This window comes from Botryllus schlosseri, chromosome 13, assembly GCF_051294905.1.
Source record: "Botryllus schlosseri isolate E-star chromosome 13, Bs_hap1, whole genome shotgun sequence".
NCBI classification, from domain to species: domain Eukaryota; kingdom Metazoa; phylum Chordata; class Ascidiacea; order Stolidobranchia; family Styelidae; genus Botryllus; species Botryllus schlosseri.
This window is the reverse complement of record NC_137248.1, coordinates 9,092,498-9,116,404: the sequence shown is the minus strand read 5'-3', so window position 1 is coordinate 9,116,404 and position 23,907 is coordinate 9,092,498. Positions and strand designations below refer to the sequence as shown.

The 23,907-nt window shown below is 42.7% G+C and overlaps 2 protein-coding genes and 1 non-coding gene across 3 annotated transcripts in view; 1 reads left to right on the top strand and 2 right to left on the bottom strand.

Annotated features, from left to right (window-relative positions):
* Window positions 1–692: 692 nt before the first annotated feature.
* On the top strand, window positions 693–2,426 carry LOC145453743 (ATP synthase subunit beta, mitochondrial-like). Its single transcript, XM_080331726.1, has one exon. It carries the CDS (start codon window positions 765–767, stop codon window positions 2,307–2,309), a length of 1,545 nt encoding a protein of 514 aa, XP_080187852.1. The 5' UTR covers window positions 693–764; the 3' UTR covers window positions 2,310–2,426.
* A 13,921-nt stretch (window positions 2,427–16,347) lies between these two features.
* On the bottom strand, window positions 16,348–16,429 carry Trnas-cga (transfer RNA serine (anticodon CGA)). The gene has a single exon. It is a non-coding gene; the product is annotated as a tRNA-Ser (tRNA).
* Window positions 16,430–17,798: 1,369 nt separating this feature from the next.
* The window catches only part of LOC145454542 (uncharacterized), a 49,904-nt gene continuing 43,795 nt past the window's right edge, over window positions 17,799–23,907 (bottom strand). Inside the window, exons 26-33 of the mRNA XM_080332519.1 lie at window positions 23,726–23,861; window positions 22,274–22,420; window positions 22,106–22,199; window positions 21,972–22,048; window positions 20,928–21,221; window positions 19,983–20,107; window positions 19,174–19,309; window positions 17,799–19,111 (exon numbers count right to left, since the gene is read on the bottom strand). Coding sequence (XP_080188645.1) covers window positions 19,037–19,111; window positions 19,174–19,309; window positions 19,983–20,107; window positions 20,928–21,221; window positions 21,972–22,048; window positions 22,106–22,199; window positions 22,274–22,420; window positions 23,726–23,861 — 1,084 coding nt within the window. The 3' untranslated portion in view covers window positions 17,799–19,036. The remainder of the gene's footprint in view (window positions 19,112–19,173; window positions 19,310–19,982; window positions 20,108–20,927; window positions 21,222–21,971; window positions 22,049–22,105; window positions 22,200–22,273; window positions 22,421–23,725; window positions 23,862–23,907) is intronic.

Here is a 23,907-nt window from a genome sequence, read left to right as displayed (position 1 = left end):
CGAGGAGTCACGTTAACCAAAAAATTGTAGAAAACTTCTGCTGCACCTACATTGGAAATCCAGTGTTTGCTAATTGCTACCGATGTAGAATTGCAGTTTTATACGGGAATTAGAGATTTGTGAATTCCCGATAGAGGTAAGTAGTTTATGCATCGATTATATATATATATATTCGAAAGTAGGAACTAAATTTAAAAGAATACTGACGCAAAATTGGGTTGAACAACCAATCGCCATACCCATTCATACGGTATTTCACAAATATATGCTTGACAAACTTTGATACCTGCGCGGGTATCGCGTTGCACGACAGCAAGTTACAGCTGTCAAGCTTCAGTATCAGTTTATTAATATTTTCATTATTTCAAAACACCACAAAGCTGGGATACAATCAAAAGAGGGGAAGGTGTCGAAACGATTTGTTGGAGTAGTCTTTGAAATCAGACACCACCGCAAAGCAAGGGCGCGGCTTAGATGCAGCTACATATACATCCATTGGCAGTGGAATGCAATATGTTACATGGTTCTGTCGTTATTCTTGACAAGCAGCCAACGACCAAAGTGATTAACATGTCACACGGGTGCGATATTCGTCAGATATTTTTTAGCTAAGATGGACGACGCCAACCAACCGGCAAAGGGTAAAAGGTGACCACTTGAAGGTGCGACACGTTTCCTTTCGTCCTTCTGTCACCTTCTGCTGCTCAAACTTAGCTGTCTTCGCGTGGTTTGATTCAATACGGTTTTGATTTTGGCTGAGAAACATGATTAATCCTGCGCGTTTCTGTTTGAGGGCTTTGCAGTCCGCAAGAAACAATGTCGCCCAAGTTTCGGCGGTCGGTAGCCAAAGAGGGTATGCGGGCGATGCGCCAGCATCCAAAAGCCCAACTGGATTAGTCGGCGAGATTGTTGCTGTCATTGGCCCTGTAGTCGATGTCCAGTTTGAAGATGGCCGACCTCCGATTCTTAACGCCTTGGAAGTGGAAGGCCGAGAGTCGAGATTGGTTCTTGAAGTAGCGCAGCATCTTGGACAAAACACCGTCCGCACCATTGCTATGGATTCAACCGAGCGATTGATTCGTGGCCAAAAATGCGTTGACACCGGAGATTCTATCAGAGTACCTGTCGGACCAGGAACCTTAGGTAGAATCATCAATGTTATCGGCCAACCGATTGACGAGAGGGGTCCGGTTGAGACCAAAACGTATTCGTCTATCCATGCGTCCCCCCCTGAACTGATCGAAACTGGAGGCGCCCAGGAAATTATGGAAACTGGAATCAAGGTGGTCGATGTCCTTGCTCCTTATGCTAGGGGTGGTAAAATTGGATTGTTCGGTGGTGCCGGTGTTGGAAAGACCGTGTTCATCATGGAACTGATCAACAACGTAGCTAAAGCTCATGGTGGTTATTCCGTTTTCGCTGGTGTCGGTGAACGTACCAGAGAAGGTAATGATTTGTATCATGAAATGATAGAATCCGGTGTTATTTCCCTCAAGGACAAGACCTCGAAAGTAGCGCTTGTATACGGTCAAATGAACGAACCCCCAGGTGCCAGAGCCCGTGTTGCTTTGACCGGATTGACCGTCGCTGAATATTTCCGTGATCAAGAAGGCCAAGATGTGCTGCTCTTCATTGACAACATTTTCAGATTCACCCAAGCCGGTTCGGAAGTATCCGCTTTGCTAGGTCGTATTCCATCTGCTGTGGGTTACCAACCTACTTTGGCTACTGACATGGGTACTATGCAGGAACGAATTACCACCACAAAGAAAGGTTCCATCACTTCGGTACAAGCCATCTACGTACCTGCTGATGACTTGACTGATCCTAGCCCAGCCACCACTTTCTCTCACTTGGACGCCACCACTGTGTTGTCCCGACAGGTATCCGAATTGGGTTTCTACCCAGCTGTGGACCCACTCGAGTCCTCGTCTCGTATTATGGATCCTAACATCGTAGGAATCGAACACTACGATTGTGCCCGTCGAGTGAAGAAGATTCTTCAAGATTTGAAATCTCTCCAGGATATTATCGCTATCTTGGGAATGGGCGAGTTGTCGCAGGAGGAAAAACTGACCGTAACCCGCGCTAGGAAGATCCAAAGATTCTTGACCCAGCCTTTCACCGTTGCCGAGACCTTCACTGGAACACCAGGCAAGCTTGTGTCCTTGAAAGACGCCATCAAAGGCTTTAATATGATTTTGGCCGGGGAAATGGACCACATTCCGGAGATTGCTTTTTACATGGTTGGAGACATTGACGAAGTCCAAGCGAAGGCCGAGCAACTCGCAATCGACACCGCGGAATAAATTGAATGATGTGTTGAATATAGTCAAATTTGATTTCGGTAACATGTTTATTACGATATACCTGCTGTTGATGTAAGTCCAGAACTGGGTTCGAGCAACATCGATTATTTGAATTTATGATGTGGTTGATTTGGTGTTTGTACGTGGGTTGGCAGAATTGTATAGAACAGTGGTTCTCGACCGGGGGTCCGCGAAGCATTTTCAGGGTATCCGCGAAGCCTCAAAATAGTGGATAACCTAATTCTTATTTTTTTTAATTCGGAAATTGTCGAGGTACAGTTTCGCTTCATTACTTGCAAAGCTCCAGAGCTCACATCAACAGAATGGCCGTCTGAGATGAAATATCCTACTGTGCAGACTCATTTCAATTGCTAAATTGCCGATAGCCTACTGATACAAACATTTTGCTCTTTAGAGATGTTGTGTTGGCGATTGTGGAAAAGAAAAGCTGGATGAGTAAGGTCAATCACGGTGGCTTCGAAATGTTTACAAAAATCCATTTTCTCATGTGATATGCATAACCCTTTTTCCATAATAACTTGAGATAAGCTGCTAGATCAGTGGTTCTCAAACTGGGGGGCGTGAAGCTGCGGTAAACTGAAATTAGCGCGATTTACCGATATTTCATCGATTTTGCTCTGTGTAGTGTCCGAATTTCATATTTGAGAATTATCTCATCAACCGTCCGTGCCGTCAATATGTCTATGGGGGATTGCTAACATTCTGGTTGCAATTTGCGATATGACGATAAGGGGGGCGCGAAATATTTCACTATCATAGAGGGCGTGTCTAAAAAGTTATGAGAACCGCTGTGCTAGATAGAAATGACCAGGCTTGACGTTATATGTTCATTGAAAATGTTTTTTGTCAATTTTGGTGCCATATTAGTTGCGATCATACCCAATTGTGTCGTAGGAAGCGTTACGCGATATTATTACATTCGCCCCACTATATTTGTGGAAATGATCTTATTTTCAAGAAAAGTCATTTTGTTGCTGTTTATCGCTAAGCCTACAGTTATCATTTGCACAAGACTTATGACGATTGCACGATAATTGAGCTAAATTTGAACTAAATCTTCATGGGGGCCGTGAAGACAAAAAGGTTGAGAACCACTGGTATAGAAGCAGGAAAGCAGATTCAATGGTGATGTCCTGTGGCAGAATAAGCATTCTATGGGTATTTAGGGGATAGAGATATAGGCAACATCCAGTATTTCACTGGGAATTTGATTGTATATGCTGGGTGCTAGGACGACTACTCTCCGTTCGCCGACGTCAAGGTCGCTTTTCGATCATTGGCAGTGCGTAACGCGGTTAGATGGCGCGTTGACTGAAACCAGGTCGCGTGAAATGAATGTTGCTATGATCGGGTTGGTGTTCTAGCCTTGTGATGTAACCTTAGTCGATTGCGTCATTTCTTGGTCACATGACAAGCGAATGTTTGGCTATTTGCTGCCTTTAATGCCCCTTTCGGTCACACTAGCTGAATAGTTCCAAACTTATCTGCAGTTTTCCACTTAATGGTAATAGCTTAAAAGCTAGAGCTTAAAATGAAAGGGTATTACAGTATTCTTCAGTCCCAGTTTTGTGGGACTGTTCCATCGCGATGGGCTACGGGCCGTTCAATGTCTGGATCAACAATAGCATACAGCTGATACTCGGGGAAGGGTTGGTTCGACGTCGTATGTCGATATCGTGCTTCATTCAGCCTGGGAAGCAACACCAGATTAGTGGACAAAATGGAGCCATATCTAGATTCCGAACTAGAGCATGGATGGCAGCGTTGCATTGTAACCTAAAACTCGGTTGCTGATGTGAAATTGACCTGTAAAATCATGTTTTCGGCATCTTCATATGACCTTGCTTTCGTAACGCGCTTGGAATGCAAACCGGACAAAATCCCCTTGCGGGCCGTATGTTGCCCGCCGCTGTCCTAAACTGTGGCACAATTTTTCAAGGCAAAGCTCAAAATCTCGCGATGAAGCTCTGCCTTACCGCCCTCCCTGAAGCTGTATCTCCTGCATCAACATGAGGCTCGTTGATAGTTTCTTGGAATTCCTCTTCCAGGATCTGATTGCGGGTGATCGCTGCATTGTGCAGACAAGCGATGGCGATGATTATGGTGAGGCTATTGTCCAACCTTGTGCGCAAAGGAATGCTCAGCGCCAGAAATCTCCGTTTCAGCACTCTAAAGCAATGCTCAACGCGGGATCTCGTGGAGATGTGCTTCTTATTATATCGCTTTTCCTGTGTTGATGTTGGATTCATTAATGGTGTCATTAAATATGGGAGGCAGGCATAGCCGTTGTCACCGAGAAGGATCCCGTCAATCACGCCTTCCTCGAAATCACTCTTGATTGCACATGCACTGTTGTTGAATATGCGCGAGTCGTGAGTGGAGCCGGGCCACCTTGCAACTATGTTCAAGATTTTGCGATCACTGTCACATATAACTTGTACATTAATCGACATGTATCCTTTCCTGTTCCGGAATATTTCGGCCTCGCTACCTCCTGGTGACATTATAGGTATGTGAGTGCAATCGATTGCCCCCACTACTCCAGGAAAACCAGCAATTTTATAGAAGCCTTCCTTGATCTTTTGAGCGTCAGCATAAGAATAAGAGAGAGAGAGAGATTTATTTCTTCGTCAACCGGAATAAACAGAATGAGTAAGCATGAAAAACACATACACAGTAATAATAGTGTGTAATTGCCTCTATAACGGTATAGACGGGTGCCGGCGATATGATCCTTACGATCTTCATGTCAAGCCGGAACCTAGGAGATTAGAAACAAGTATATAGATACATACAATCATGCTTACTAGATATGGTGGTTTGTAAAAAAACGAAAACAGAAAAACAACAACGAACTACACAGTGGATGCCTTGATGCGATAGCAGATGGGGAATACATCCGATGGTGATTAGTACTTACTGAGAAGTAGGTCAAGGAACTCCGCCTTGAATGACGGAAAGCTCATACTTTTCAGTCGCGGGGGTAATTTATTCCACACATCAATTCCAGCACGCTTCAAGGGAGGAAAAGCATTGTCGGAATTAGACATAAATAGGTTGGAAGAGCTCTTAGATCGAGTACCGTAGCTGTGTATATGCATGCAGTATTCAAAGTAGTTTACAAGTGAATTTGGAACTTCTTGTTTGTTAAACTTATACATGAACTTTGCTACTTCAAAAATATATATGTCCTCAACTTTAAGAATGCGAAGTTTCTTATAATATGGAGATAAGCGATGATAGATGGACAGTCCAGCAATAGCCCGAATGGCTTTATTCTGCAGTACTTGCAGTGCCTTCAAAATAGTTTGGGTTGCAGATCCCCACATAATAATACCATATTGCAAATGGCAGTGAACGATGGAGAAATAAAGACTTCTGAGCATAGGCCTAGGAACAATTCTATTCAGTCGCCACAGGACACCAGTATTGCGAGAGATCTTCGACGAAACATGACTTGTATGGGTATTCCAACTGAGGTCATTGTCAATAAATATTCCTAGATATTTCATTGATTTGCAAAAGCACATCACTTGACCAGCCATCATTAATTTGTGATTAATATTGGAGAGTTCTGTTCTCCTTTTTTCTTTACCTATGGGTAACACTTGGCTCTTACTAGCATTTATGGACAATTTGTTACATGTGAGCCAGTTGCTGATAAGTTCAAGTTGGCTGTCAGTTGATATCACTGAGCTATATATGATATCATCAGATTTTGACTATTGGATGAGGATAGCAGTAAGTGTGTGTCATCTGCAAAAAGGGTAGTGGCAAATTGTGAACAGGCAGTTATATCATTAATATACAATAGGAACAAAGTTGGCCCCAAAACTGACCCCTGTGGTATACCGCAGGAGACAGCACGATAGTCAGATTTCTCTTGACCGATGACTGTATATTGTTGTCGGTCAGTAAGATAATTACGAAATATTTCGAGAGCAGTACCGCGTACACCATAACATTCTAGCTTATCAATTAGTAATGAGTGGTCGACAGTATCAAATGCCTTTTTGAGGTCAATGAGCCTACTTTGTAAAAGTTTCTCAAATACAATTGCTAGACTAGGTAGAACTGAAATAGGCCTATAGTTGTTTGTCGTGAACCTTGAACCTCCTTTGTAGACAGGGGTTATTTTACCTATTTTGAGGGAGTTCGGAAAGCATCCGAGTTCCAGCGATTTGTTGAAGTAATATGATAATGGAACACTCAGTGGACCTGCAATTATCTTAAGGAGGTTATTTGGTACTTGATCATGTCCCGTTGCTTTAGCAGATTTAAGAGTATGTATGGTACGTTTCACTTCATCTGCTGTTGATGGCTCCAGGAACATTGACGACGTATTTCTTCGCAAGTAATCTTGCGCTTTTGTTGCGGATGGTGGAACAGCAGAAGCCAACTTTGGACCAATTGATGCGAAGAAGCCGTTGAACTCGTTCGCTACCTTCTTTGGTTCTTTGATGGTACTACCATTTACATCACATTTCAGATATGGGGATGCAGAAGTTTTGCTGTTATTGATTAGCCCTTTTATGATCTTCCAAGTATCTCTTTGATTTCCATGACAGCTTGAAAATAATTTTCGGAAATATGCTTCTTTTGCTTTTTTCTTGATTGAGCACAACTTTTTGGCATACTCTTTGTGACGTAGCATATCTTGCACATTTTTTGTTCTAATAAACTTCTGATACAAAAAATTTCTAGTTTTTATTGCTTGAAGAATGCCAGGTGTGAGCCATGGTTTTAATTTGATTTTTTTCTGTCGTTGAGAAAGTCTTTTGATAGGAGCGTGTGAATCAAACACATTCTTGATTTCCTCAATAAAGTTACTGAATTTCTTGTTCAATTCGTTACTGTTGACACATGGTGTTGTAGCCGCTTGCTCAAATTTTTCATATGTATCTTGCAAGAGGTTGTCGTTGTTCAGGTTACTCAAGTCTCTTTGCAGTGCATGAGATGGACGAGATGTAATAGGTTTTAAACCAAATTCACATAAGATAGGAAAATGGTCAGAGATATCATGGCATAGTATGGCTGGAGACAGCTCTATGTCACTTAAATTGGTTATTATATGGTCCAAGAGGCTTTCACAGTCTTCATACTGGATGAAGGAAGGCTTCTGAGTGGCGATGGCGTAGGCTACTCTGTGAATGCTGCGCCTTGCTGTGCTGCGTGACACACCCATCAAGTCTGCATCCGATTGCTGTATGTGACCTTTGGCAAAAAAACGTAACGCCGTAAGGAATTGGAGCAGTGGGGGCAGGCATTGGGGTCGGACAGATAATGACTGTTCATGTTTGATAATCCTGAAAATATCGATAGCGGAATCTTTGGAAAAGCGGTAGCGCTTGTAAAACTTCTTGTCTGTATATATTTCTAATGGATTGTGAACATCTTTCAAATAATTCTGTGGAGTGTGGTGGCGGTTTCGCTGTTCGAGTATTTCCAGAATTTCAATTGGATCTTCACATTCGTTGAAGTTCATTTTGATAAATACAGGTGTACACTATTACTTGCTGAAAGTTTTGATAACAGGGTATCGTTAAAAAGTGAGATTGCAGATTGCTGCAATATGAGGTACTGTGAGAGCCTAGGGTCCTTGGATTGGTACATGTACCAGGAGTTTCGTTGAGAGTTGCACTACGTTCGCCGACAGCTGCTAGCGAAACGTATGCTAACAGTCAACACTGCCCAAGCACAGCGATATTGCTGATTCGTTGTATCTGTGTGTAGCCCACCATACGCTGTGGTGGCGATTTTCGGACGACAGCCTCCTGTTGTCATGACGAAACCAATCAAGCATATCAGGTTCGAAGTAAATAAAATCTGGCAACACGATTCTCGAAAATGACGTCTGAAAATCGTTACTCAACTAAGTGACAAGAATTGACGCGCACTTAAGATTGAGTATCGATCTGCACTTAGTTGAGTAGAGAATCGCACTTAAGGACTGCTTTGTTAAGGAGAGGAATTGGCCTCGGCCCCTAGAGTCTGTAGCATCGGATGCAGCAACGAAGACATAGGTGCCGCCGTGCCGACCTGTGACGTCATAATGAATACAACATCATAGTTGGCTAGTTGCACTAGAACCAGGGATGGTGTGAACCTATGAAAGGTTCAGGTTAGTGTGAACACGAACCTTTTTGAAAGGTTCTGTGTGAACGCGAACGTGAACCTCATGACGTCACGTGACGTCATATTGCTAATTCCAACCCTACATTTCAGTGAAGTGATAGCCTATATCAGTGGTTCTTAACCTTTTTTCCTCCAGCGCCCCCTTTCAAAGATTATCGTGCTCCATCGCCCCCCAACCTCATATTGTAAGGAATGTAACAAAGACAATGAGTAAGAGGGAGGGCCGTAACAGCACTTCGTCAACCCCCTAAAAACGATTGCCTTGCGCACCCATAGCGTGATAAACCAAACTTCCGAGGGCTTCGCCCCAAGAACCCCGTAGCGTGATTTCGATGGTCAGCAAATTTTGTGTGACCTAGGTCTGGTCGCCCTAGGTGCCAAAATATTCTATAATGCATGAATGAATAGATGGTAATTACATATATATGTCGCTATAAACATTTTATCCTCTCAGCCCACGTAATCATATTTACCAGTAGCGCTGAGTGAGCTGTTGTATTGGAAAATAAAGGGCACGTAATTAATAATAAACATATTCGGGCGTGCTCGTAGGTACAATTAATTCGTTACCAGGGCCGTAACAGCACTTCGTCAGCCCCCCAAAAAACGTAGGTCTTTGGCCGCCCGTAGGGTGATAAACCAAACTTCCGGGGGGCTTCGCCCCCAGAACCCCCTTCGGTTGTCCGCTATTTGTTGATACTGGTCATCTACATTGGGTGTGCAACTATGCATTTACTGAGCCAGCTATTCTCGCCTAGACGCGCGAAGCGCGAAAAATTTCAATAATTATTGATTGAATATGTCAATATGATCGGGAACTGCATATATATTGATATCAATTTTTATCCTCTCTCTGCTCACGTAAACAGATTTACCGGTAGAGCTGAGTGATGTGTGATTGAAAATGTAGGACCCCTCAATAATAATTATACATCTTCGGGCGTATACCTGTTGGCAGGAACGAAACGACACTTCGTCAGGCCCGCCAAAAAGAACTTGAGTCTTGGGCTCCCATCGGGTGATAAACCGACCGCCCCCCATCACGTTGTTTGCTTTTGCCACGAAATCAGCTGTACTGTTTAGCGAGCCAGTGCGAAGCGCGAAAGTTTTCGATAATTCATGATAAAATCGGTCAATAAGATCGGGAATTGCATATATATTGCTATCAATTTCTTGTCCTCTCTGCTCACGTTACCAGATTTACCGGTAGAGCTGAGTGAGGTGCAATGTTCCCTCTAAGTTGCGCACGTGCGCAGTGCGGACACGGTCTCTGCGCACAGAAAATATACGTTGCGCACAACAAATCCGAAGTTATGACCTTTTTTTAGTCGTTACGCACTGTTGTCCAAGGGTCTGCGGATTGAGTTTGTGAGTGTGCGCAGACTCGTCAAAACGTAGAGGGAACATTGTGAGGTGTCTTGGAAACTGTAGGGCCCGTAAGTAATAATTAAACATAGTCGGGCGGGCGGACCCGTTGATATGACTTCGTAGCATGATGTTATTTCGTGACCTTCTGTCTGCTATATCAAAAAATATAGAACCGCCCAACAGGGATATCGCCCAACGGGGATATCTAGTTCTATATATCCCTGTCGTCCAATTGTACTTAACTAAAAGACGCACACGATTTCAAATTGGTAGTTCTTCACTGGCATATTATTTTTCCCTGCCAGATGGAATTCGTCTTCTGAGGTTCAGATTGCCAAGACAGGAACATTCGGTGCCAGTCATTTAGGCGCCTATGGACAATTAAACCTATATGTCTTTTGTATAGGCTATATATAAGGAGGTTTTCGGTGTTAATTCGCTCTGAATACTCATTAAGGATATGTCCTACTACCACATCATCTACTGCGAAGCCATTTTTCGCCAGCGCCCCCCTGAGCCCAGTGCCCCCCCATATCGCCCCCTGAGCGTTTCCGCCCCCTTCAAAATCGCCAGCGCCCCTTGGGGGGCGCTGGAGGCAAGGTTAAGAACCACTGGCATATATCAACGTACAGTACGCTATACCTATCGACGACTCTTGCCGCATGATGCCACACTGCTGAAGTACATATTGACATTTTAAAAGTCGCCAAATGTATCAACTGGGGTAATCAAATGATATATTAATCCCTTAAAATCAATATCTTCCGTCGCTTTGCCAACAATTTCGACGACGACTTGCAAGAGAATATAAGCTTACGCCTCAACGGTCTAGGCCAGACAGGACAATGTATTCGGCGTCTGAGTATTGCTACGTTGATATTGAGCAGAGTGTAAAACGTGTTTCTGTACTTACTACCTATATTTTACCCCATTAACAAGTTATACAGCAGTAACCAACAACCCAATCGAACGGATTTGTTTTTTATGATACAATAAACATATAAAGTCAAGATTGACCCTGTACGCCTGCTAGATTTTTTACATCAGACAACGATATCAATTTCATTGATTGATTGATTGAATAAGCATAATTCGCTGACTGCATGTAGTGTATTTCGGTCTTGATGATGTGTGATTTCAGGTCCATCCCACAGCAGAGAGTCACTACATATTCACAAGCGGAAAGCTAAATATCTCGAGCAATCTTTAGCAACAAAGCAAATAAAATCTTTGAGATTGTCAAGGTGCATGCTCGTCAAGTGTTAATTTTTTATGCTGCCAGCGCCATGCACAAAGTGGACCGCAGTTGAAATGCAATAAATTTCATGCAAAGATGTTATAATGAAGGGAAAATTGTAATCTATGAAAAAGGTTCACAGTGCAGAACCTACCGAGATTCGTTTGTGAACGTGAAACTCCAAATTTGCGAGGTTCACACACAGAACGCGAACGTGAACCTCACGTTCACACCATCCCTACTAGAACGCACTTTAATCCAGGCCGTTGCTGTGTACAGCATTAAAATTCTGATGCGGTGTTTTAACACTGGCGCTGCACTCGTGCGATACAGCTCAATTCAATCTTTAAATGTGCGATTGTTATTCAACTGTAACTGTAGTAAGAGCAATATGGGCAGATATCACGACCTCATCAATACAAATTCGATTTGCACCAAATGGCCAATGGTTTAACGTTCGGTAATGGTCAGGCCGTGTTATTTTTGGCATATGCCAAAACTGCCAAAAATAGCATATTTTTGGCATTTTTAAATTTTTATTTTTGGCAGTTTTGGCATCGACCTCTAAGTAGATATTTTCAGACTCGAATTAGTCATAAAAACGCTTTATTTGAGTCAGTTTATCAATAGAGACCAAAAATGTGCAGCATCCACTTATAATCAGTACCAACAAACCATAATAAGAAGAAAAAACCTAGCGATTACATAGGTTAATAATATCAAACGAAACCACAAAATGTGCAGTATCCATTCGGAATCGGTGCCAATAAGCAAAAAGAATGAGAACAAACACGTTCAACACCTAATTGTTACAGCTTTTGAATAGACTTAAATTGTTTGCAATGTAACAGTGCTTCCAAACTCAGGTCAGCAAAGTTTTTCCTGAATTAATTTTTCGCGCAACGAATCTGGGATATATCGGCTTCAACAGTAGCCGTTGAGGGAAAGAATGTTGCCATTCCTCCACAAAAGGTTTTCAGAGCTTCAAAATTTCGGAGGGCAGATCCGTCTTCTAAGCATCATAAAAAGAGATCACTGCGCTAGTGCCATCGATCTCATCGCGGAAAGAATTTTCTTCCCGATACTTTTCCAGGAATTCCCTTTGTTGTCTCTCAACACATTCTATTTTGTAGCGCGACCATCCCATCTCCATCAGTCTACCGATATATTTTAGGAGGACTTTTGTCACGTCAGATGGCTTTAATATTACCAACTCACATGGAAGAGTCCTGGGAAGGTTAGCTTGTTTAAGAACATTAACGCAACAAGACTGTCTGGCAAAACGAGACTGCAGCTCAGAAATAGCCGGACTGTTTGCTGTGTCACAATGTTCAACTCGATCACAATGCAAAAATCGTGACTGAATTTGGGGGTTCCAGATCCATGAGCAGAATACAATTTCTATTTTAGTAATCAGTACAGCGGCAGCTTTCCATTGATACCCGTTTTATCAAATTTAGCGCTCGACAAGCCGGTCAAAAATGGCCGTAAAATTGCCTTTGGACAAATGGAAAGTATGACGTAAACCAAATGCAGTCAGTCGTTCAATCTCGCTGTGCCCACACCATTTAGGACACCATGCTTTCTCCCCTAATGGGTGGGCTGGACCCATAGAGTAAGAAACCTGCCCTTCACACACGCTCTTCTCGCTTGTAATGCGGTCCTGTTAACACAACACCATCAAAGAAATACACTATTGGCAGGCCGTGTTATTTTTGGCTTATGCCAAAAATTAGTTATTTTTGGCATTTTCAAATTTTTATTTTTGGCAGTTTTAGCATCTGGCTCCTGAAATGCCAAAAATAACACGGCCTAGTAATGGTGCACTCGCGACCAGTCCATCCGGTGTCGATCAAGTATATCGGAATATAATATTCTCCCTTTTAAACGAATCGAAAAATCGAATTAAACACTGTGTCATGCACATTGCGCCATGCCCATAACGAATTACACTATGCAGCATGTACAATCTACATTGCACATTTACAAGTCACAGTGCGCGATAATCCGGGAATACTAGAGTATCAAGCAGACATCAAGAATGAATTTACGAAACAGATGATTACAAATTGGAAATAGCGTATCAAATCAGTAATTTTGTCTCCAACATAAGATACCACGGGGTCCTGACATCGCATTGAGTAGCTCGCACCGCGACAATTGTTTGCTGAGTGTAACGGCGTTTTGGTCTACTCTTCTTCCACCCCTATTTACGCTCGAAAATCCTCATAGGAGTGAATGACGATCATGCGCAGTAATGAATTCCAATTCGCATGCATAATTGCATACACAATAACACTGTCCAATTTCGGGGCCCGATTAAAGAACAATCACGAAAGAACGAGTATTTGCTCACCCGATTGATAGCAACGATGAGATGGAATTTCTCGGCTCGTGCTCGTCATATCGACATGTGCAACAAAATCACGTTTTTATCCTATCTCCCATTTCGCGTAATACATAGTGATCATTATTTTCGAACCGTACAATTGGCCAACAAGGTTGTGGTGATGATGAAATTGCGGGTAGGCCTATGTCGAATACCCACAATATTCACACGCATATTTAGCATACCGAGGTTCGGCACTCATGTATGAAAATTGAACATTGTACATGTGGCTGCTCTGATGTTAAATCCCCAGGAACATGGTTAGTCGGAAAAGGTAGCGCCAAAGAGGAAAAGATTCTTAATTTCACGAAGGCCTGCTGTTGAATTATCTGAACTCAGCAGATATGGTTGTTGCATATATAATAACATGTTATGAAATACGTCGGAGCCGGAGCTACCCCTGAAATAACTGGCTCCAGCTCCGGCTCCGGCTGAACTTTATGTAGAGTTCCGGCTCCGGCTCCAGCTCCGGTAAAAATGCACGGCTCCAGGGCTCCGGCTCCGGGCTCCGGCTTCAAAGCCCTGCTTACAATACTTGAGTAAAATCCGGAAAAAAATGGTAAATTTTCCCGACTTTATGGTTGGTTGACTAAAAAAAGGTCGTTTTTATGACTCGGCTCCTGAAATTCACACTGTTGCCGAAATCTCCGTTGTTTGACTAAGATAGGTCAACTTTCCGGCTCAGCTCCCGAAATAGCCGCTGGAGCGTTACTTCAGTGCTGATTTACTGTATCTCAGTCGAATTTTACCTTTAAAAAAGAGGACAAAATTTGGGCGTCCTCCGAGGACACTTTCAAGAAAGTCAAAAAATAGGACAAATCCCCTTAAAAGCAGAGATGCCACTGGGATATCTCGGAAAAACCCAGACGTGGACGTTAAAAAACCCAGATCCTATATTTCACTCAAATTCCTGTGCGAAAGCTGAGAAAATGGAAACACAGTCATATACATAGAACCAAGTCTTAGCCCTTGATATTGAAACTATAACAGTTCATACTATACATTTTGCTCGGTTAACAATGCAAATATGAAAAAATATGCGTTGTTTTCTTTTTGACGCATTGCTTGGAAAATAATTGGTGCGCGTTGCTCCGTAAGCTCATGTGATAAATAAAATTTTCACTTGGCAAGTGGACGTTAAATAAGCTGTGAAAGCAATCAAGATCTTATTTTATTTATTGATACTAGCAGTCAAGTCTTGAATCGATATAAATTGTAAGAAAACGCTTCATCACCTCACGGCCTTCCAAACCGTTTCTCGAGACTCTGCGGTCACTATAACAAAATTCCTCGACAATGCAGCAATCATCAAGCAGTCAATCGACTACTGAAGCTCGCGTGCATTTTTAAACATTATGATCTTACTGATCTAATATAATTGATTTTCGAACATAAAATTAACCTGGCGAACATGATTATGAAAAAACCCAGATTTCAAGGACAAAAACGCAGAAACCCAGGTGATGCTCGAAAAACCCAGATCTGGGTGGAAAAACCCAGTAGTGGCATGTCTGCTTAAAAGAGGACGTGTGGTAACCCTAGTATTGAGTAGGCTATACAGACTCAAAACCGAGCAATGAGCATTGCTCGGAATCTTCACCGAATACCAAACGCCCCCTCGAATGGAGTTCGTCTTAGCCTGAGCAGCTGATGACTACACTTGAGTTTGAGTCAACATTTGATATTGGTCGCATAGCTTCTTCGCCGGCAGTTTCAGTTTCCCTCTACTGTCCTGGCAGTTGAAGTTCTGCTCAAAATAAAGGTTTTCGTAATCTTTTGCTTACTTCATCGTTTTTATGATTTCGTCTAGCATTGCTTCTGCTCGCGGATCTTGGTCGCTTCTTCTTCTTCTTTCCAATCTCAGGACACATGATCGGAGTACCCATTCTGTCTCGATGTTCCTTTTTTCATGTTTTCGCAGATTCCTTCCAGTCCAGATGGCCTCTTTTGCGATCGACAACAACTTCATTAACGTGGAGTTTGCATCTTCGGGGAGCGTTCCCTTTGGGTCCATACTCATGATGGTTCTTATGGATGGTTCTTGTTCCTCTTGTCCCGTTGCTTTGCTCCACGTTTCTAGAATGTAAGACATGACAGTTTTGGCAATTTTGCAATTTACGAATAAATGTTCGTGAGTTTCAATTCTTAGCTGACACATCTCGCTGTCTCTGGTTTTTGCTGCAGCTCACGCCTGTAGTCTATCGTTCGTTGGCAACGTTCGGTGGGCGATATTCCAATTGGTTTCTCGTTGTTTGTTTGTAAGGAATCGATGGTTAATGTTGTTCCAGCTATAAGGCCCTGCATTGACGCCACCTCCCTCGCATTGTTGCTCGCAACCACCATGCGGTACCGGTCTTTTGGCTTGATTTTCTTGTTGCTCGACGTTACCCCGAGATCTTTCATTGCGTTGTTGCTTTCGCGCCAGTGTGTTAGCGGCTGAAATGCATGTGGTATGTTATTCTTAATTGGATCGTGGACATACCTTTTAAGTATTAGTGCCAGCTGATTCTCCAGTGTTCTTGACCAGTCATCTTCTGGTATCCCTTTTTCTCTGCATATGTATTGTAGCGCCGGTTTAATGAATGCGAAATCCGTCAGCGTCGGTATGTCTACCAGGCCCAATCCTCCCATCTCTTTTGTTTGTATCAGCTTGGCATATTCCACCTTTTTTTCGTGGCCGAACAGGAATGCAGAGATCTCGATCTCTAGTTTGAGTCCGAGGCGTGTCTTTGAATACGGACCCAACAATCTTTCTTTACAGAGCTCTGTCGTGACGGGAACACTGCATGGAGTGAGCGTTGTTCTGGTTAACTAGTACTAATGTACACACGTACGTGACTTCTTGGTTTATTAGTATTTTATATTCGAAATTAGGTTAAAAGAATATACGCTGCGAGCAGGATTCGAACCTGCGCGGGAATATCCCATTGGATTTCGAGTCCAACGCCTTAACCACTCGGCCATCGCAGCACGTCGCATGGGTAAAAGTTGGGGTGTTCATTATGTCGACTATGTGCAACTATTTCACGTGCAACTGAACAATATTAACACTGTATACTTGTATAGGGTATACCTTAGAATAAATTTTCGATTCATGCTCGCCTTAGAAATGATCAAATTTTTGATTAACCGAACTGGACTGAAACCTAGGACGAATCATGGCAAAATTGTTTTTGTTGGCTCGGAAATATTACACATTAGCCACGAAAGGTGCCTATAATTAGGATAGGCAATAGTTTTGAAATGCTCGGTAGCCAATACTGGTAGTGTACACTGTACAGTAGCTCCAGGCTCTATGGAACATACATACAGGCTACGCGTATGCCAGTTTTCGAGTCTTCGGTCTGACCCGACCGGGAATTGAACCCCCGACCTACCGATCAAAAGGCCGGACGCATCACCATTGGAGTATGATTGTTTATTGGGCTGCAATTCCTCAGCAGCTAGCGAATTGGTACGGTGGATGACTTTATTGTTACTCGTATCACGGATTTTTTTCGTGCCTTACAATTAGTTTCTAGTACGCTACCTTCGTTGTACCATGCAATACACATTTGGGTTAGTGGCGAGGTAGCGCTTAGTCCGTAGTGGTATGAGCCACAGCTGCAACACTATTGTGTCCGGGTTCGAGTCCGACTCCTTTCCTAAGTGTTGGAGGTTTATCTAAGCTCCTCCTCGCTATCTGATCTGCGGAAGCGGTGTCTACGGGGGAGATAGTGTAGTGGTGACGATAAGCGCCTGACGCCCGGGGTTCGATTCCGCGACGGAGGTTATTCTGGGCTCATCTTCCGTCGCGTTGCTGTTCTTACGGTGACAAAAAGGCCCAGATAAATACCCGATGAAAGAGCGCACTTACAAGAAACGGGAAGGGCAACAAAGAGCCGTCGAATAGGGACAAACACCGAAGAAATATCTGTGACATCGGACACTAGGACGAGGTGTATGCCATTTTAAGAGACCGCAACTGGTCGTTCGGCATCTTCCTACCTGTTCATTTCATCGCACTGTGTGTGTCTTGTTCAGATTATCTAATCATATCTTCTTAGAAGAGCCTAGAAGCGGGAGGTGCTTCAAGTCGGCAGCTACGGAGTCATAAAAAAGACCATTATAGTAGAATATCACCATAAATACCACAAACAATACATTTGGGTCGATTGGTCCCAGTGCCATACTAATACCGTGGCCTCGATTGGTCGAATCACTGCGTAATGGAGATACGAACACGCGCGTGTAGGACGAGGCTGCGGGTTAAAGCATATCCTTGTATTTTATCTGCCTGCAGTTTTTGACTTGTTAATCTGGCATTTCTGACTACTACCATCCACACCGCGGAACAGAATTTACGAAAGAGAAATTGTATTAATTCATTCAATACACTTAGTTATTAGAAGTGATGAGAAATAGGAAATAAAAGCAAGAGAAAAAATATGTATGCAAGGTTAGGAAAATGGCACCATTCCATAAAAACTTTAACATCTTTACAAAATAACAGGGGATAGACGCAATCATATTTAAAAACTCCACTATTATATGCTATCAAATACCATCCGTTTTCCGGCATATAAGAACCCAGATCCAAACAAGACGTGCATATAAATCAGTTCGTCCCTAATCGAGACCAGAGATGGTGAGAGTAAACGCTCATGTCACTAAGTAGAGGTAGTGATCGCAAAGGTGGCCGAAACCACTTTATGAAGTGGACAACTTCATGTACCCAAGGAGTTATTGCAAAGTCACTTTCACTCTTAAAACAGGGTTTGAAGTAGGAGTTTTCAATTTGTTGGAGTCAGAGTCAAATGAAAATTTGTGCGAATACCCAGTCCTGGGTAAAATCAATATAAACCCACAGATAACATTAGCATTAGAAGAACTCTGGTAGAAATTCATTCATTCATCTAGTACAAGAGACAAAATATTCGAGTACTTGAATTTGAGTGGAAGTACACTGCTGACCGCCCCAGAAAGAGCTTCTTCACGGCAGTGTTCGAAAACAAATTCATAAACATGATCGCGATGAAGTAGGATAGTAACACGCACACCAAGAAAAATGCTTGCAAAGAAGCGAGCGCCCAACGCACACAATAAAACGCTGTAAATTCGACAAAGGAAAAGGGCGATACGCCGTAAAAATCAACCATCCTCTCATCATATATAGTTTGGCAGAACTTCACAATCGGATCAACTCTTCGATTAAGTGCAGAAAAACAAACCCCCTCGCTATTACCACAGTATAACGTGAACGTAGAGAGACTCTCGATACTTTGGATGTTGGTACATTATTGTACATTGCGTAGGCCGAGATTTTCTGGATTGTTCGAAATTGAAGTATGCCGAAAACAGAAGTTGCCAATCATGATAACAAATAACGGTACCATAGTCGTGTCACAATCGGATAGTTCCCGATTGGGCAAGATTCGCAATAACACATGTTCTGCACGATAACACGAACACTGGAAATCGGGGTTGCGACGATATTTTCACGAGTACCACTCTGTGCGACGCCGGCGTAGCTGGATTTGTGTCGTCGCGCGGCCCGCGTTTCACACACTGAACTTATTCTCTTTTTCTCGCGTTTCGTCATTTGAAGTTGTAATATTCACTCATGGAATCAATATATTCCTGCACGGCTCGGTAACAAAATTCGTACTGATCCTGTTGAAAAGAAGACAGTTCATGAAATTTGTGACCAGCTCAATCCTGCCGGTGGCACTCACTAAGTCTTGCACCATATGCGGCCGTTGCATGCGCAGGCACTTCACGATTTGGAACATGTCCAAGACGCCTTCGGCTTTGACTTGTTCGAGGGCAGTCGACAGCGCACAGAACGCACCTGTCCTGCCACCGCCAGCACTGTAATCACGGAAATCATCATTACCAAAAATACGGTGATGCGCAAAATTTGAAAATATATAGGGCCACTTTGACAGAACGGTTTTGTATATATCGCCATCTACGCTGCCACACTCTAATCAACGTTGGTACTCAAGTAGAAGTAGTTGCAATGTCGTAATTTCTAACACATGTCGAGTGGATGCAGAAAAAAATAAACCGTCTAAAAAGTACTCGCATAGTTAAAACTAGATTTAGTCAATTGTCAAAAATATATTTCAGTTACAGTGATATCGAGGCTGCTTCGTCTATCTGTTATGACAATTTAATTCACAGGAGTATTAGATTACTAAGAATTTCATCATTTCCAAACACTACAAGACTGCGATGCAATGAAAAGAGGGGAAGGCGACGAAATGACTTGAAATCAGATACCCACTTGGGAAGTAACGCGAGGAGTGACCACAGATAAACAGTATTAACAGTTAAAACAGATAGGTCATAAAGTTCGGAAAAACGACACAAGATAAAATCTAAATTTGGCCTTGTTTTGCCAGCGAATCCAAATGAAACGATTCAAGCCAAAGTAATGGTACCGCTGTTGAGCTGAGTTGCAGATGCTTGTTATGAGGATACGGCCATGGTGACCAGTCGTAATGTCTATCAACATGATGTAAAATCCTGTATACTTCACCTGCAGTGCACAACGATCGGGTGATTGCCGGAGTTTTGTTGTTGTTTCTGGACGGCGTCCACTAATTCGATCATGCTGTACCCGGAAACAGGAGCGCCCACTTCCGGCCAGTCGTGATAGTGGAACTGCAAACGCGGAATAGAATTCAAATATCGCCTCAACAGAATGAATGGGACATGGACTGGGACTTGATCTATGCAGGGCAGGGCAGTGGAGACTACATTTCGCCGGTAAACTCTCTAACTCGTGGCACATTTAAAGATAAGATTCTTTTACTTGTACCTGAGTAAAATTTTACAAGGTTACTTTTACTTCTACTTACGTGCCGACGATGACTATGTTGCCTCCTCTGAACCTTTTACTTACTTGGAAATTGCTATTTCCACTAGCACTTGTACTAGAGGACATACAATGGCTACTTTGACCAGGGTTGTAATGACTCAACTTGAGTCAGACTCGAGTCGCGATTTTCCGGTGACTCGACTTGACTCGAGTCAATTTTTGTATAGAATCGACTTGTACTCGAGTCATTGTGCATGACTCGAACCAAGTCATATGACTCGAGACAAGGACGGCAAAGACAGACATTTCATAGTAACTTCGAAGAATATTAAAGGTACCACATTATTGGTATTTCGTCTATCATTACTGGCGTTTGCAGAATAGACCAGAAACTGTGTAAATGGAGGAAAAATACTACATTATGAATGCGAGCCATTCTATATCACTCGAGCAGAGTGGAAAAAAGTGAATTCAACTCAAAACTGAACAGCGAACACAATGACTTGGACTCGACCCTCTACTAACTGACTTGGACTTGACTCGAGTCAAAACTAAAAAGTTAGATGGACTTGTGACTTGGTTACAACTCTGACTTTGACCTCTGAACAAATCACACATCCAAACCATCAGCTTTCGTAAGCCTTCGACGCACACTTCCCTTACCTGTTTCACAATGAGCTCCTTACGTTCCGTTGAAGATAAGTTCGTGACTTTAAAATCTCTCTCGGTATAATACTCGTTCTCGTAACTCGTCACCAGTTCGACGTCGATGTCCCCGAACGTGGAGACGCCTTCGTTGGGCCAGTACTGCGCGCATTTCACCTGGCCTCGCTCCACCGTCTCGGTAAGCATGACGATAGACGCGCATTCGTAATGCCAGATCATCCGCCAGAAATCTTCCGTTGTGTGCGGCAGAGGACCTTGCGTCGCGATGTAGGCGTCTTTCTGTCGGTAACCCTGCAGCGATGTAATTTGGAGACATTGTCAAATTGAAGAGCGCATACAAACAGACTTAGTCAGCAATGAAGTACTTTTACTCTTGCGGAATAGTACAGACCCAGGTTTTGTCTACTAGATCTTCTTGCAAAACATTTATTTTTGTCTCACTCAGGATTTTGATTAATAGAAAGTAGTTATGGGATAAGTTTGCAGTGAAATAACCCTGTGTCATGATAAGTGGATATATTTTTGAAGATCGCACCTATTTGCAGCCTCGTTAGTCATTTTGCATTGAAGACGCATCTAAAAATTTCCAGATTACCCATCTAAGATAATATGCTACAAGTATGAAACGTCTCGACCAAATGCACCAACTTTTCAATTCATTTTCTGCCACCCCTTGAAGCGGTTTTGACGTGTCTTGCAAATCGCTATTTCTACATGTAACCGAGCACAAATTTATGGAGTAACTTCTACTTCTGGTCAAGGAGCAACGCAGGCTACTTTGCTCACCTCTGCATATAAAGTAGTCTGCAGCGATAAACCAAGTGCCTCACGCTTAGGTTACCGTATTTTGAGCACCATATTCTATTGAAAACAACTTGAAAGATAAATAAATTGCCGGAGTCTGCTGCAGAACGAATATTTAGATTACAGTTTGCTGAATTGAGAACCACACCCATTGTTGCTGATCGAGGATATAAAAATTCGCGATTCCTACTCAGACACAATAGAAATTACATTGTATTGAACACAAAATACACTCACGTCAATATATGAAGCGTTGATGTAGTCTGTGTTTTCTTGCCCCCTCTTCATGGGCAGCATAACCCTGTTCCAATCATCTGCAAGAAGCAAGCATTTGCAAACGGGTCGACGAGAGAAAATCCAAACCGACTCACATGGAAAAATTAACAAAACTCGATTCTTGCGCATATTCGCGGGATGATTGCCGGCACGCATGTGCTCCTTTTGAATTTGGATTGACGTTAATTTCTGAGAGAGAGACACGAAATGCGATGTAAGAATTAACCTGCCCGAAACCCAGGCACAGAGACGTGGAATCTTACCTTAAATTCGTGTTCCATGCCCGTTACGTTACCGGGCAGCCTCTGCATCAGCTCTTCTATGTGAGCCGACACTTCGGACGCCTCCACTTCTGTATCGCCGTACAGGTGGTGCTCGAGTACGGCTTGGTATATGAAGATGTATTGTTGCTGTGATGTTTGAGAAATAAGATTAAAGCGCGTTTTCATATTAGGCTTACGTGGAATCCACCGAGAATCAAAGCCAGTCAAAGTAGTCGGCAATGCTACTCATGTAAAGGTAGGAAATGAAAGTACTCAAAACAGTTTCGAAAACTTGATTTGGTCTAGGCGTCAAATACTTTAGGAAGTTAATCGGAGGAGGAGTTATCAGTAGGGCGATTCTGTTTTGGACATGTCAAAATTGTAGCGTTAGGTTAAAAAATTGGCAAAATTGTTTGCAAAGTCAAAATGTTTTTGCAACCTGCATTTCGTTTGTGTCGTAGATGTTTGCACTGTCGGTGAACTTATCATTTGACATTTTACAGCTTGTAGCCTACTATATAGGCGTACCATTGTAGACAGCCCATTGTCAGCTCATTGTGAATCATAAACGCTCAAATGAAACGAATAGGTTGACATGTTGTTATGCTGAACGTACCACAATATCCTAACTGAAGCAAGACTGTGTGGCATTGGCTCTTATATCAAGGAGCGCATGACGAAAAATTGTGATGTAGACAACATTGACAGAATGAAGCCAACAACTGCTGTTGTTGAACGTTCTTTCACCATGCTTGGCAAGATGCTTAGTAAAGATAGACACTTTCTACCCTAGAATGTAGGAACGTATCTCTTGTTGTACTACAACAAATTTTAAGTATTTCTACCAAAATGTGTGACGTAACTGCTGGAATTCTTCATAGGTAAAAATTTCGATAAAATAAAGTTTTTTCGATGTAAAAATTTGTCAGTTTTCAAGTCAAAGTTTTTTTCAGGATAAACTATTTCGTAAGGAGAGACAGTTCCAACCAGAAACGAACATAAGTAGTACGATTCTAACAGTATGTGCGAAAACACCTAATTTGCATGCATGAGGTCGAAATTAAGTTTTTCAAGGTAAAAAGAAGTCAAAATTTTTGCGTATTGTATTTGAGTATTTGATTTTTTCAAAAAAAAAACCTCCTGTTATTTAGGTAAAACTAAATTATTATCACGTTACCTTATATTGCAACGCGGTCGTTGGTACGAGTATTCCTTATTCGTTTTATGTGTCGCTAACATTAAAGTAATATTGGACTCGGCATTCTACGTTCCTAGCCATTGGATATTAGGTCTAAGTCAGGACTCAGGACTGTACTTCCACTTCTACTTGAGTGGCAGAGCTGAATGCTTCGACCACCTCTAGTAATTTGCTGCGTAACAATGTCCAAAACTCTGAATTTTAGGAAGCGACGATCCGCGCAAGCAAACTTTCTTATCGCACACGAGCCTCACCTCGGTCTGCACCATTTCCGGCCTCTGCTGACGCATTTGCGAGGAAAACGAGAACACGTCGATTTTGTTCTCTCGCGATATCATGTCCATCATGCCGTCGATGCAGATGAAAGTGCCGGTCCGGCCGACGCCCGCACTGCGCAAGCAAAAACGTACGCATTAATTCCGCGAATACACAGAGG

Bases quoted from the DNA above. Each gene is read 5' to 3' on its own strand.
- LOC145453743 (XM_080331726.1), top strand. From the start codon at position 765: ATGATTAATCCTGCGCGTTTCTGTTTGAGGGCTTTGCAGTCCGCAAGA.